Source organism: Acomys minous, assembly GCF_964271855.1.
Source record: "Acomys minous genome assembly, chromosome: 18".
Lineage (NCBI taxonomy): Eukaryota > Metazoa > Chordata > Mammalia > Rodentia > Muridae > Acomys > Acomys minous.
Genome location: NC_140501.1, coordinates 57968706 through 57982382, shown reverse-complemented (window position 1 = coordinate 57982382; position 13677 = coordinate 57968706). Strand labels below are relative to the sequence as shown.

At 48.1% G+C, this 13677-nt stretch overlaps 1 protein-coding gene across 5 annotated transcripts in view; it reads left to right on the top strand.

Annotated features, from left to right (window-relative positions):
• Positions 1-13677, top strand: part of SACS (sacsin molecular chaperone) — a 74790-nt gene that overhangs the window by 20201 nt on the left and 40912 nt on the right. For 4 of the 5 annotated variants that reach the window (XM_084767454.1, XM_084767457.1, XM_084767453.1 and 1 more), the window contains exon 3: positions 10492-10642. In XM_084767454.1, coding sequence (XP_084623580.1) covers positions 10492-10642 — 151 coding nt within the window. Of the gene's footprint in view, positions 1-10188; positions 10411-10491; positions 10643-13677 lie in introns of those variants that run through there. The other variant, XM_084767456.1, reaches the window with a different exon arrangement.

Below are 13677 nucleotides of genomic sequence, written 5' to 3'. Positions count from 1 at the left end.
GTCACAAATGTATAAAATCCTAAGTAAAATGCTCAAAACCCCTTTCTTTTCAAGGTCTGGGGTGGAACACTGCAGGTCACAGTCAGTATGGAACTTCTAGGCTATGTGTGTAAACTGTACCCGAGTCACAAATAGGTTCCTGTGTACACTCATGTCTCAAACCTAAGTAACTCATTATATATGCCCAAATATTCCAAATATTCTGAAATTGGAAGCCTGCCAGATCCCAAACACTTCTAGTCCCAAGTATTTCTTCTAAGACATAATAAGCTGTAGATGTGTTTTCCATTGCATGTGTGAGGGCATCATGCTATCCACATCCAGCCTGGCTCTGAAAGTGCCGTGTTCTTGGGAATTTAAGTTGTCCTTAGCTCTCCTGTCCCTGGAGAACGGTGACTAAAGTCTCCCGCAACCTAAGCAGAGTGTGACCAATCTCTTCACAGTAGAGAGTAGCACAGCACTGGAGACTGCAGGACTCCAGGCTTCCTCACATTTGCATGTGCTGGGAAGCTCAGACAAGCACTCATTCTCCCTGGGTGCTGAGCCTTAGTTATGACAGTAGATGGGAACGCCTCCTCGCAGGGTCTTCTGGGAATTAAATATGGCACTGTGGGCGAGGAGGATTTGGAATGTATTGGGCAATCAGTGACTGAAAATGAGACTCCCTCTGATCATTGTCTGGCTTCTCCTTACACTGAACCCAAAACTTGTGAATTTCTCGTTATCAGCTGTAAAATGTGAACACATTGTTGTGCAGAACTTTAGTAGCTTGGCAAGGTGTTTATAGAACATTTCAAGACTGAATAGGAAGGGTGTGTCATGCCCTGAACACTCAGCTTGACAGAGGGTGTTGCATCAGTTTCGCTCTCGCTGGGCCTTCTCTTCAGTTTACTTCAATCACTGCTGAAAGTGAGCACCACTACTGTGTGGTTTCAGAGGCAACTGGGTGGATAAACCTTCCAAAATATGAACCCCATGTTCCACACAGTAGCAGAAATTAAAATCCCCTGTTAAAGCACAAACATTTCAGGGGACTGTTGTCTTCCTGCGTACAGTGATTGTAGGGCTCTGCCATGTCCACTGAGAACGACCATTGCTGCTGGCACTCACCCCATCTTGCTCAATGGTTCAAAGAAGTGGGGGGAAAAGTCAACTCTTCTTACAAATGCATTTGTGCACACATGGGCCTACACACACACACACACACACACACACACACACACACACACACGCACACACGCACGCGCGCGCGCACACACACACACACACACACACGGAAATTCCCAGAAGGGAATGCCAGAGACATTTTGAAGGGATGCTTTGCTCTTGAGCAGGAGGGACATTGGGGAACTAGAGCCTGGTCTTGATTGGGGGCACTGCAGATTGAATGACACAATGTGACACACAGATGTGTCTTTGCAGTGTGCTTGGGAAGAAAGAGGAAAGTGAGGGAAGAAGAGAAAATAGTTGAAGAAGAAGAAGAAGAAGAAGAAGAAGAAGAAGAAGAAGAAGAAGAATTCATTTCAGAAACAAATCAACCAATCAGAACAGTTGCTGTTGGCCCAGGACAGCCCCGTTAGTGGAAGACACCCACTGCACACTGAACAGCTATTGCTGATTTACATCAGTTTCCATGACGTCAGTGCTTTCCTTGGTGTGGCAATTCTATTGGTCTAGCTCCCGTTCGTGAGCAGAGGCGGTACTAGGACCACCACCATCTTAGATTTCCCAGCATGTGCAATGCACACAGGTCCTGTTTACTGAACTCAACAGAACTAGGAAGGGAGCTGGGCACCCTGGGAAAAGAGGCCACGCTGAGATGAAGGGTGTGAGGCTCTCAAGATGCTCTTGCCTACTTTTATATTAGTTCAATGGTCAAGCCAGAAAGGAGGGGAAGGAAGAGGCCCAGAGTGAGAAGAGAGCACAGAGCGTGCCACTCATTTGATGACTTTCCATAGGAAACAATGCAGTCAAGCAGCACAGTGGCAATCTAGACGGCAGAGAAAGGGTAGCGGGAGGGCAGCTGTGGGCCTCTTGGCCCATTCTCCTTTCTCCTACACGATGTTCAGTTTCATCAACTTTACGATGGAAGGCCTTTTCTGTGATGGTGCCTTGGTCTGAGACTCTCTGTTCATTTGAACCCATTCCTCCTTTAGCCAGCTCACTCCATTCCTATGTAGCCAGCTCACTACAGTTTCCTGTAATAGTTGCAGAAGAGGGTGTTTAATCAGCATCCATCATACATTAAAAAAAAAAAAAAAAAACCACACATGGGCTTACTATTCCCAAGCCAGGCCAGCTCAAGCTGTGTCACCTCACAAAGTCTGGGGGCTTGAGTCACTGCTTTTCTTTCTAATGCAAATCACTCTGTATTGCTTAATTGCCGCGTGTATGTACACATTGTCCTCACTGGTTAGTGTAAGAGCTGCCTTTGAAAGACCAACTTGGGGTTTTGGGCATCCAAACACCTAGGTCTCATTAAAATCAATGGTATAGCCAGCCGAGAGCCTCATGTGAAGTCTGTGCCATCCTATTTTGAGATGACTGTACAGCACTCCAGGGATTCATAATGCCCCTCTTTGGAAGTAGAGAAGGCAGGAATGCTAACTCAGAAACATGACCTCATTTCCCAAGGCATGCTTAATGACACTAAAAATAAACCTTAACCGGCTGGGCCTACATGAGCACAAGGACGAGGGAAGTTCAGCCTCTTCTCTGGCTTCCTGGGCAGTGTGTGGCCTGCCAGGTGATTGCTACCTCGGCCCTCTGGGCCTGCCAAGCTGGTGATGCACGTGCCTGACATCCTGGTGAAGGAGGAAATGCATCCCCAAAAGTGGGTGGAGAGAGAGGGGGGGTTGAGGGGGGAGGGGAGAGAGAGAGAGAGACTGAGAGAGAGAGAGAGGAGAGAGGCTGGGCAATGCCTCTCGAAGCATCAGGCATCCCCAGCAAGGACATCTGCACTGAAGTGGAAGGGATGCAAGCAAAGGTTATGTAGGAAAACCAGGCAGCTAACTCTCCTGGGGCCCAGCCCAGAAGGAGAAGGGGAGGAAGCCACTGGGGGAAGCAGGACATGAGAATGAAAGGACCTGGTGTGCTAATAAGAAAGGGCTTGTTGTCGCTTGCTTTGTGTGCACGGGAGAGCAAAGACACCTGTGTTTGATGATTCTGGTAGCAGATTGATATATTGAAAGACAGCTTAAAAAAGAAACAATCCAACAAAAAGCCCTACAACCGCTGAGCTCCCCAGAAAAGCCAGTGTGGCTAATTTAGAATGTTTTGTTCCCAGAGAGATTCTGAACATGGTTGGTAGCCTTCAGTCGGGGGAAGGGGGGGGGCAGGACACAGCCTTTTCTATCACAACAGCTATGGGTTTTACTTATTTCAGACGTTATTTCACACTATGGAACTTGTCGTTTTAATGAATATAGTTTCTTTAGGCTAGTCACAATATTGTAAAAATGATTGCCACCCTCTAACTCCTTAGAAGGCTTTCGCCCCCCCTGCAAAGGAACCCCAAACCCATGAGCAGCCACATGTCATCTCCACTCCCCATGGTCTCTGGCAGTCACCCCTTTGCTTTTGTTTTATGTGGACGAACCAGTTCTGGACACGTAAGCAAATGCGGCCATACAGTGTGTGGTTGTTCATGGCTGGAGTTTTCACTTGATGAAATGTTTTCAAAGTCATCTTTGTGGGGCTCAGTAATCCACGCAACTCTACCAGTTTATGGACTTCCATCAAGGGCCTCAAGGGGAGGACGGATCTGGAGACACAGACTCCTCAGTGTGCTGTGTGTGGAGCTGCAGCATGCGGGCCACAGTCACAGGAATTCAGCTAGTTGTTCAGCCGTGTTTATTGGGCACTCTTGGTGCTAAGGACTGACTGAATGTTTGTGTCTCCTTAAAATCCATGTGTTTCAAGCCCTAACCTTCAAGGTAACAGTGTTATTGTAGTTCACTGGCTGGACTTGGTAGTTCCAGAGTTTTTGGTGCCTTGTTTAAAGAATTGAAACACTTACATGCACGCACACATGAGAGAGAGAGAGAGACAGACAGACAGACAGACAGACAGACAGACAGACAGACAGACAGAGGGGTGGGGCGTTTACACCGGCGTATTCATCCAGAAAAATGCTGTGGAGAGAAAAGAGATGCTGACAGTGCTGTGCGCAGCACAGATGGGGAGTAGTAGGGCAGGGGCGAGGCTGAGGGAAGGTGCGGGCATGCCACAGGCCAGTGCACAGGGCCTCAGCCTGCCTGAGAGAAGAGAGCCTTCTTGGTTCTTTGAAGAACAGGAGACTGATGGAAAGCTGTAATGGAGAGAGGTCAAACAACGAGGTTAGAAGCCAAGGGAAGGAAGGAAGAAGGCTGAGAAGTCAGAGGTACAGCTTCACGCTGGCCACGGTGGAATATCACTAGTGGAACTGGGCAGCACCGTGTCCTGCCTTGCTGCCATGAGTCTGGGTGCAACTGCAGTCTGTGCCTAGAACTAGTGGGGACATCCATGTGGCCTCTTCTCATCCACAGGTACCACCTGCATCTGGTACAGATACTCTAAAGTCTTGCTGTTGGTCCCGAATTTGGCTTCTGACAGTGTTAACAGTTCACAGTGGACTAGAGTCCAGAAGACTTGCAGTGTGTTAAAAGAACAGTGACAATTACCTCCATATAGCAAAGAGCTCGCACACACACACACACATGCACACACCTTGTATACACACATATATCCTCATGTACATAAGCTATCTGGAAGAAACAAATACACATGAAACACTTCCTCCTAAAGAGACCTGGTGCTTGGTGGCGGTTAGTCTTCATTGTCCACTTGAATGGACTTGGAATCACCTGGAGACTAGCATCGGAGTGCGTCAGTAAGGTGCTTCCAAAAATGTTTACCTGAGGAACGGAGGCCCACTGTGGGTATGGATGGCACCTTCCTGTGGGGCTGGAGTTCTGGACTGAATAAAAAGGGTGAAAGGGGAAAGGCAGCCAAACACCAGCATTCATCTGTCTCTGCTTCCTGATTGTGGATGCGATGTGACCAGCCACCATCGTGCTGTCCCCTCAGTGATGGACTGCATCCCTTCAAACTGTGAGCCAAAACATGCCCTACCTTCTTTAAGTGGCCTTTGTCTGGTGTTTTGTCAAGTAACATGTACTTAAAAACAAAGGCTCATATTATGCAAGGATACACATCCGTGGAAAGAATTCCTCAATTAAATAGGTAGTTTGATTGTAGAGAGATTTTTCCAAGCAGGGATTTACAGCTGATTTGAAACTTATTATTCCATAAAGAAACTTGAAGTGTGCAGAAAATTTGATATTCTGTGCAGAGAAATTTGTCCTGGGTAGGATTTTGGTATGATTGTCACCTCAACTTTATGTATTTTAGCCAGAAGTTATGTAACCAGGCAAATTAAGCAGAATGAACCAGAGTAGCTATTCATAACTTCCCTCACATGGAGAGGCCATTTCTTTACCCTTGACCTTGGGGAAGCCATGTTTCCAAAGTCACCAATATCACTTAGTGGTTTTTTTTGTTTGTTTGTTTTGTTTTTTGTTTTTGTTTTTTTTACACAATAGACTTCCTCGCTGCGTTTGGTTCTTTTTACAGACAACATGCATGTCAGAACAGCCTAATCCATATGGACATTTTCTGTTCCTTTCCCACAGTGTTTATTCCCAGGACCTACTTCACAGTTATATATCTTGGCTGGGCACAGGCCCTTCATTTCTCAGCTTTCCAGCTCTGACCGTGAGGCAGCTGCCTCCTGGCAGCACGGAGGTGGCCAGAGTAAGGCTAGCTCATCTTTGTAGACTTGGCCTGGGTTTGCTCTACTCCTAGACTTGAAATGACGTTTTAAGTGTTCTCAAGACTTTACAGAAGAAGGGTTAGAAAAACACTTGCCAAAGTCCTGCCCAAGGTGAGCAAAAGTCACCTGCACGGAATGTCCTCCCTCCCGGAGACCTTTGAAAACATGTTTTATGTGCGTAGGCAGCTCTGATAGTTTTCAGCACTTTGAAAGCATCTTTCTTGTGTTTTTTCCATCCACGCTGTAGAGGGCACAACTGGATGACTCAGCTATCACTACAGACTCTTGAAAAGTTATCAATCACTTCCTCTGCCTACCTTGCAGCTATAGTTGATCATGTGACACAGTTCTGGACAATCAGAAGAAGCAGAAGCTTGCTGGGAAAATTCTTGTTTTCCTCATAAAACCGAGTTACATGCAATTGATAGTCAATCCTGAGTCTCTGCTGCTTCTTACACTGAATTTGGATAAATCAGAACTCTGCTAGCCTCTTGTTTTTGTTCTTTTTTCTTTTTTTCTCATTCTAGCCCACAATGGCTTCATATTCCTCCCTTCATTTATTTGTTTATGATTATTCATTTATTATTCATTATTATTTATTATGGTTATATAGCCATGGTTGGCCTGGTGCTCAGTAATCAAGGCCTAATGTCAAATTCCCAGAAATCCTCCTGCCTCTGTCTCTCAAGGGCTGGGTTGGCACCTGTGATCTACCCTTGCTGGTAATTGATATTTTAAGATTAAAAAGAGAGCTGGACTCAACATATTACTGAGCCTCTGGTCATGACAGGGCTGAGGAGTGGCCCTCCCGTGGTTGCTGGCCATGTGAGGAAAACCAATACTTGCCAGGTTGGGTTTCACTAGGCAGGGACTTGTACAAGGGAGGACCACCATGCTGGATAAACGTGGAAGAGTGAGCTCAAGAAAACACGTGTGCCGCTTCCCCTGGGCCCAGTGTCGCGTGCTCTTGCGCTTTACTCTTCTGATGCAAGGCTGCACTCTTCTCCACCCTGTGACTCTTGACCATCATGGCTTCACAGGTGCTGCTCCTTGCCTTAAAGGTCATTTCCTTTCGCCTATGTGGCTTACCCCTTCCACTCATTCTTGGGACTCAGCGAGATAGCCATTACTTTAAAAGAATACTGTATTGTGTGTGGGAAGCATATGTCCTGGAATGCTTGTGGGTCCCAGATGGCGATGTGGGGCTGGATCTCTCTTCTTGACATGGGCTCTGGGAATCAAACTCTCATCATCAGGCTTGCACGGCAAGTCTTTACCACTCCGAGTCGCATCTTCCAGCACATCCTCACTTGATTTTCAAGGTACTAGCCTTTTGCTGACTCGTTAAGCAAAAGAACAACAATTAGTTCCACTTTGGTCTTTACCTAACTGGTGAGGGGAGAGTTGGCAGTTCTCTACTGTGAAGACGTGCTGGGAGAGTCAGCTCAGAGACCCTCAATACCGTGTTCCTGGGACTCACTCTCCTTCTCATCCCAAGCAGAAGAAATACAACTATTTTTAACTTGCCTGCCCCCCCACCCCGTTTTTCTACATTTTCTGGGCATTTTCTTCTTCCTTGTTTCCTTCTTCCTAATCCTTCCCTCTGCCCTGCCAGTTTTCCTAAGAGCCAATCTGATGGAGGCTTTTTCTCTTCCTCCCTGTTTCCCTCGAGATATCTTTTTTTAATCCTCACATTTTGGCCTCCATGTCTCCTCATTTCCCCTTCCTTCCCTTCCTTTCTCTTCTACCCCCTTGATCCTTTCCTTTTTTTCTTCTTCCTTCTCCCTGCATTTCCCCACTTGCACCTCTCACTTCCCCTCCCTTCCTCCCTCTCTCTTCATCTTGCCTCTTTCCTCTCTTCCTCTACGGTCCCTCTCCCTTCCCATCCATTCTTTCTTCCCCCTCCCGTCCCTTCCTTCTTGTACATTTCTTTCCTCCTTTCTCCATTCCTTCCTTCTTTCTTCCTGTCCTACTTCCTCCTTTTCTTCCTCTCTTCCTTCCCTTTTTCTCTCCCTTCCATCCTCTTCCTCCTTCCCTCTCTTCCCCTCCCCTCCTCTCCCCTCCCTCCCCCTCCCTCCCTCTCCCTTTCCTGTTTCCTTCCACTTTCTTTCCCCTCCTCACTTCCTTCTGTCCTTTCCCTCTTTCCTTCCATTCGTCTCCCTTTCTCCTTCCACCTCCCCACAGGCTCTCCCCCCTTTCTCTCCCTTCCTTCCCTGTCCCCCTCCCTGTTTTTTCCTCCTTCACTTATTTCTTCCCCTTTCTTTCTTTTCTCTCTTTTTGGCCTTCCTTCGCTCTCTTCCCTTTTCATTACTCCCCGCCCCCCCCCACACCTCTCTCTCATTTAATGACTGCCCTGTTGCTATTTTGCCACTTTGTCCTACTCACCTGTTAGCTGGTCAAGTCTTTGCAGTTTTTTTTTCCTACCTTATTGCTACCTGCCAGTCAATATGTAATATGAAATGTGTCCTTGTGAGATGACTCATATTGTACTGCCTGCCGTTACCTTTTCTGCCTCCAAACCTTGGCGGCTGGTCTTATCAACTTTTTTAGTGTCTCTGTGCTGCTAAAAAAAAAAAAAATATTGTAAAGGAAGAAAAAAGATATGTGAATACATGACCGTACACACAGCCTAGCAGTTAGTGGTGGAGGCAGGACCATTATGATACTTCAGGACCACCTTGTGTATAAACCCCGTCCCCAAAAACAAAATGGTAAAAATGTATTTTCATATGGTGGCTCATATAGCATAAGACTTACCTTCAGAATAATTTCGAATTGTGTGGTTCTGTGATGCTACAGTCGTGATAGTGTATGACTAGCAACGTGCTCATGTCCAGAACGCTGTCTGGTAAAACTGCAGCTGTGTCTACTCAGAGAGTTCTTAGGTACTTTGTCTCACTCCTTGCCTGTCCTTGTCACTTGGGAGTGTATCCAGTTGGGATACAGCAGCTTCAGTAGCCGTTATCCATTATCCGTATTATCTGAAGAAGCTAGCGACTCCTCCTCCGTCTACGTTGCTAGCTCTGGCATCTGCCCTGAGGTCTAGGTCTGCGTTTGCCGTGAGTAATAACATTGTGAATTGTATCTCAGAGGCACTCTGCCCTAGATGTTCAAAGCTGCTTCTGAGCAGCCTCCTCGAAGGCTGCCTCTGCCTCTCTTGTGGCCTGCCTGATGGATGAGGTCATTCCTTCCTTTCAGGCCCCCCTCCGCTGCCTCCACTCCTGGGTTCTATTGTTACCACATCCTGCTTGGTGCCTGCTCAGGGAAGGCAGAGGAAAGGAGGGTGTACCCTCAACTCTGAAGTCTTTTAACCTGAAGATTTGTCCTGGGGTGTGAGTGGTACATGTCACAGGTGCTGAGTAGTTGGTGTCTGGGAGACGGGTGGGATGTGTTTGTGTGGGGGAGGGAGCTTGAGGAAGAAATCTCATTTAATAAACAAAAATCCTTATTTTTTTTCTATTTGTTGATATCCCAATGCATTCACTTACTTGTACAGGTTTATCTAATTCAAAAGTCAAGTATTTGTCCACTAGGGTTTCTTGGCAGGACTTTTTTTTTTTTTAACTGAGATGCTGTATTTTTCTCTAATTGATGAAACTGACCCGTTCCATGAGCGAAAGGCAAGCTCGACTGACATTATTGTTGCCTGTAGCGTCATTAAGAAAGAGGGCTGAAGAGCTCTCAGGGCAGTCTATGTTTTCACTTCTGATGATAAATTCTGACTATATGGAGGGAAGCCAAGAGAAGTAGTAATCAATACCGTCTTTTAGGGTTATTCTGACGAGAATATTTCAAATAACAATCGCCGTTTACTATCTCACTGTGTAGTTTTTGCGTTGCTGTATCAGATGAGGAAGGCTTGGTTTTGCTATTTTTCGTTCGGATCTGTGAGAAGCGGAAGGAGGTACCTGGATGAGGCGCAGCCTGTTGGGTTGTGCAGCACCTCAATATGGTAGTGTTAGTTGGGGGGCCCACGCGGGAGTGTTCTGTGTGTGAAGGGATCAGGAGGGGCGTGGCCTGAAGAGGGAGCCGATGGAGGGCGTGGCAGGGGCGGGCCCAAGGAGCTTCAGAACAGTTGTAATCTACCGGCGCTCCTGGGAGGGGCGTGGCTTGGATGTCCTTAGCCGCCCGGGAGAGGGGCGGAGCCTAGGCGGGGCTTGAGTCTCCTCAGAGCAACCGCAGGGGTGTGTGTCAGAAAGGGGCGTGGCCTGAGGACGGGGGCGGGACCGTTCTTTGCCATCGATTAGGGGGCGGAGCTGGGGCGGGGCCTGAGGCTCCTCCAAGGACTAAGGGAGGCGCGTCTGGGAAGGCGTGGCCGCGCAGAGGAGCCGCCCGCCGGCTAACGGTCCCCGGGCCGCGCGTGCCCGCGGGCCACGCCCGCTGAGCCCTTCGCTGTCGGGAGCGCGCGGTGCTGCCGGGCTCGCTCCTCCTCCGCAGCGGCGCCTTCCTCTGCCTCGTCTGCTGCGGGCTGCGGCAGAGCGCTGCGGCGGCGCGGGCCTACGCCATGAGGATCCCCGCCTCGGGGCCGGCGGAGGGCCTCTCGGAGCGGCCGGGCTGGGCGTGAGGCGGCGGCCTGGGGAGCCCGCCATGGGGGACAGGTGATGGGACCCCGGGAGGCAAGGTGGGCGGGCCGGCCGCGCGCGAACCCCGCTGACCGTCCTCCCTTTGCCCTGTCGCAGGTGGGTCCGCGTGACCGTGCTCCGCGGCTGCGTGGGCTGCAGGACCGTGGCGGTGCCGGCGACCGCGACCGCGCGGGACCTCAAGGAGCGCATCTTCGCTGAGACCGGCTTCCCGGTGGCGGAGCAGCGGCTGTGGCGCGGAGACCGGGAGGTAGGTCGGCGCCAGGCCTGCCCTGGAAGATGGGCGCAGTCGCACGCTGGCGGCAGGAAACTCACCGGCTCCTGTCCGGTCACGGAAGACAGATGCTACGATGATTCAATAGAGCGTTGTAGATAGCTGGAGCAGAATGGCAGGAGCGTGCGCCTGCCGGTAGTTGTGAGGGTTTGTTTGTTTTTGTTTGCTTTGCATTTGCAGTTCTCACTTTTGTGAATCCTCACTGCCTAAAACGAAGGCACGTTTTTGCTGGGCATTGTTAACCGAGGAGATTTAAAAATTCAAAGACATCTCCGTTGATAGGCCATATTTATCTGTTCCTAAGTTGAACAAGAACGGTGTTTTTAAAACGGCCTCTTCTGGAGCCTTTGGGGTTCTGGGGCTGAGACATAGGGCTTTGCACGTGCTGGGCAGGTACTCTACACCAATTTCTTTGAATCACAGAAATTTACAGCTGAAAAACGATCTTCAGATGTAACTTAATACCTAAACTGTTATTTTTGAGGGGGAAACTTAAAACTTTTGAGGTGTTAATGAGTTGGGTTAGTGCACCAATACTTTGGGGCATAAGAACTTTTTATATATTCAAATGTGTTCTTAAATAATGGGGCAAATTCTACAGTTTTCTTGGAAGGGAAAGAGTTAACGTTTTGGTGAAAATCATCTTATTCTTTAATTCTCATATCGTTGCTTTCTTATGTGAGAAAAGAACATAATTTGCAAGACTTGAAAAGGCAATAGAAATTACAGGAGTGACTCGAGTGACGTGGATGCCCATACCACTCAGTTTAGAGCTCTCCAGTGTAGCCTTGACTTTTGGTACACCTGGGTCAGTTTTCTGGTTTCCTGCACACATAGACACAGATTTCTAATGAACCTGCTCTTATGCATCTCTACAGATAGGTGATTTCTTAACATTTTACCCAGGGGTGTTTGCTGGTGTGCCGGCATTGGCTTGCCCAAGGAGTTGAGGCAGAACTGAAAAGGAACACACACTGTTATTGCTTTCTTTATTTGTGCCACCGTCATCTTTGTCCACCCTTATGGGTCTACTCTTCTGTGTTTATGTGCGCCTTGCTTCTGGTTCTATGTTGTCATTGTAGTGCATACATGCATAGACTCACATGACTGAATTGTAGCTCTTGTCATTGTAAATGCCTTTTTTTTTTACAAGTACCTTTGCAAACCTAAGATTTGGGGTGGTTGGTTTAAGTGGTCCTATTGTTTGAGTTGGGTCATTGGGAAGTTGAAAGAGATCCAGGGCCATCACTGATCTGCTTTGAGGTCATGAGGATCCTAGACCAAGGCTGTGAAGGTGAAATTGAAAGTGTGGGGCTGGAGAAGTGAGATGGGTCAGTGCTGTGTAAGCCTGACAACTGAATTTAATCCTGGGAACCCATGTACAGGTAGAGAGAACCATCTCTACAAAGTTGTCCTCTGACCTTCACACATGTGCTCCCATCATACACTCATACACACACCACACATCATGCACACACACACACACCCCACACACATCATATACCACATGCACACACACCACACACACACACACACACACACACACACACACTCTACACACACATCATATACCACATGCACACACACACACCCCCACCCCACATCATATACCACATGCACACACCACACACACACACACACACACACATCATATACCACACACACATACACACATAGACATCACACATATCATATACCGCATGCACACACATCACACACATCCTACATCATTTGCATAACACACACACATACACACACACACACTACAATTAAGTAAATGAAAGGACATGCAGGACACTTTGTAAAGGACAGAACTGTGGCAGTTGGTACCAAATGGACCTCAAGGATGGAGAGCTGATGTAAAATAAGGCAAAGGCTTTATGGAGCATGTTTGCAAGCTTGGCCTCCGAGCAGGAGAGCAAGCGTTTCTTAGTAGATGACGGAGGCAGCTCTTCTGGAACAAATGTGGCAGCCAGTTTGCTTTTATGTGTGCTTCAGCTGGTGGTGAGACATAGAAGGAGCTAGGAAAATGCACATAAAGGAGAAGTGGGTGACCCAGATCCAGCCTGCCACTGCCATGTGTATATAACTAGAGCCAAATTAGGTCCTGCTTTCCGAGCTTCTAAGGTCTGTGACTCTAAAGACGGTGAAAGTCAGCTCACAGCGGTAGATGCACAACAGAAAGAGAGGCCAGAGCTGGAGACAGGACGAGGCTGATGCTCAGCATCCCTTTCTGTATTTGGGGAGGTGTGGGGAAGAGAGTGCCTGAGCTTCTGTGCTCTGAACAGTTACATTATCATACTGTTGAATACGAGCCGCTGTAGCTAGTAATTGAAGATGCCTGCCTCTGAGATTCATAAGGGAGAATGAGGCTGGCAAGACCAAGATTGTAATGAGTTTGTAATCATCTTAAAAACAATGAGACGGGCACTTTGCACGGAGAGAACATTGCATCTGGGGAGAATAGGGAGATCCCTGTGCTTCCTTGTAGTATCCAGGAGAGCAGGGAGACGGCCTGTACAAACCCCTGAATCCTGGCACGCTCCAGAGGAGGCAGCACTGCTGAGGATATCACCTCAGCCCGCTTGCGCTTTATGAGGACCACTGCCCTGTGATAAACGTGCAGGTTATAGCATATACCACATGGTCGATTGTCAGACCCACACTTATATATGGTTAAACTAATGCACTTATATTAAGTCTCTAGCTTCTTGCAATCGATTCTCTGTAAAACCTGGAAACTTCTTAGATTTCCTTCCTTTGTACTTCCTTGTAAAAGGAACTTTTATTCACCTGCTTCAGTTGTTGTCTCGGAGGATTACTGCCTCTGTCTGTCTGCTCACCGGGGGGCCTAGTCCTGGAAGCTTCCAGCCTCCGTACAATCTAACCTGGGCCTAGAGTGTTTTCAGCTTCTGAGACTTACTGCTTAATAAACCCACCCTTTCTTGTTCTTTCTGAGTTCTGGGCCGGCTGATTCAACTCTGATATTCTGGCTCAAACTCCTCTCCCAG